This window comes from Manacus vitellinus, unplaced genomic scaffold, assembly GCF_001715985.3.
Source record: "Manacus vitellinus isolate BGI_N305 unplaced genomic scaffold, ASM171598v3 ctg7180002428345_pilon, whole genome shotgun sequence".
Lineage (NCBI taxonomy): Eukaryota > Metazoa > Chordata > Aves > Passeriformes > Pipridae > Manacus > Manacus vitellinus.
The window spans coordinates 1-1,452 of NW_021937725.1; the positions used below are offsets into that span (position 1 = coordinate 1).

Genomic DNA, 1,452 nt, shown 5'->3' on the forward strand with positions numbered 1-1,452 from the left:
GACCAGCTGCAGGGAGAAGGGAGAGCTGGAACTCCCCTGCCCAGGGATCCAGCAAGGGATGCACACTCTGGGCTTTAATCTGCACACGAATGGGGCCAAGTCCTGTCCTGGCACTCCGGGTTCCCCCCAGCCTGGGAGCACTGCTCCCCAGCCCCGTCTGTTCCCAGGCCACATGGACTCACCACATGGACGATGTCGAGGGAGAAGATGCGGATGCAGCAGACGACAGCAGAGAGTGTGCAGATGACGGTGGAGAAGACGGTCAAGCCGCAGACGCTGAAGAGGAGGTCCTGGGGAGCAGTGGGGTGAGCTGCAGAGGCCACAGAGCACGGTGGGGTGCACAGCCGCTCCCCTTGTCCCCCCCTGGACCCCCACCTTGAGTGCCACGCGGATGCTTCGGCAGTTGGGGTTGGGGAACATGGTCAGCATCTCGCTCTGTTGGCTGCAGGAGGCGGGCGGGGGCTCCGAGCGGGCCTGGCAGCAGACACACGAGTCCCTCTCCTGGTGACAAGGAACACCATGAGGGACCTCCCGCGAGAGCCACCGGCACGTCCCGCCGCCAGACCCCGGCTCTGCAGCTCCCCCTGTCCCCAAGCCCTGCAGCAAGGGACGAGCTGAGCGCGGAGGCCCGGGGGGCTCCGGGGCTGCCCCCGCTCAGCCTCACCCTCTCGCAGGCCTCCAGGGACTTCACCAGCTGCGCGTTCTGGCAGGACAGGATGGAGCCAGCCAGGCTCAGCATGACGCCCAGCACCGACAGCAGCGTGAAGAAGGCGATCTGCAGCGGGAGGAGAGGGGCTGCCGGCCACGCAGGGCTGCGGAGCAGGGAGCCGACACACACGGCTGCAGGGGCACGAGGGGCTGCTCGGCCTCCCCATCCTGGACTTCCCCACATGCGGAGGGGGTGTCGTCCCCCCCCCAACACCTACCACCAGGGTGAACGGCCGCTTCAGGAGCGATGCGACAAGAGCAAAAATAACCGAGGACAGCAGACCAGCATGCAAGACGCCAGCAAACCCAGAGTGATCATGGGTGGGAGGGCTCTGCCAAGCAATAGGGCCCAGAGCAAGCCCCTGCCAACGGCAGAAGCCCCCCGATCCCTGGGGGGCCCGTAGGCCAGCCAGGAAGCAGCAAGGGCTGGAGGGAAGCCGATGGGAGAAAGCAAGCTGGACGAGAACTGCATGATTCAGGGACCTGGGGCTGCGGGACAGCTCTGACCGGCAGCAACCCGAGGCCCAACAAGATCCGAGCTGCAAAGGTGTCACCGCGGGATACCCCGGGTCCTGCCCTCCCCCCAGTACACAGCAGGTAGAGCAGAGGCCCCCTCGCTGTCCGGCCCCTGCCCTGTCCCCACTGTGCTGCCCCTCCTTGCAAACCTCAACGCGTTCCTCGACAGCCCCTGCTCGGGGGTCCCCATCCCTCACAGAGTGACCCTGGGGGACACCTTGGGATTCT

At 66.4% G+C, this 1,452-nt stretch overlaps 1 protein-coding gene across 1 annotated transcript; it reads right to left on the minus strand.

Annotated features, from left to right (window-relative positions):
* Nucleotides 1-182: 182 nt before the first annotated feature.
* LOC108643355 (protein FAM189B-like) lies at nucleotides 183-1,040 on the minus strand (the record flags this gene model as incomplete). Its single annotated transcript, XM_018087680.2, has 4 exons — nucleotides 183-290; nucleotides 376-501; nucleotides 665-775; nucleotides 927-1,040. Coding segments are annotated over 4 exons (459 nt in total), but the record flags the coding sequence as incomplete, so codon positions are not given.
* Nucleotides 1,041-1,452: the final 412 nt, after the last annotated feature.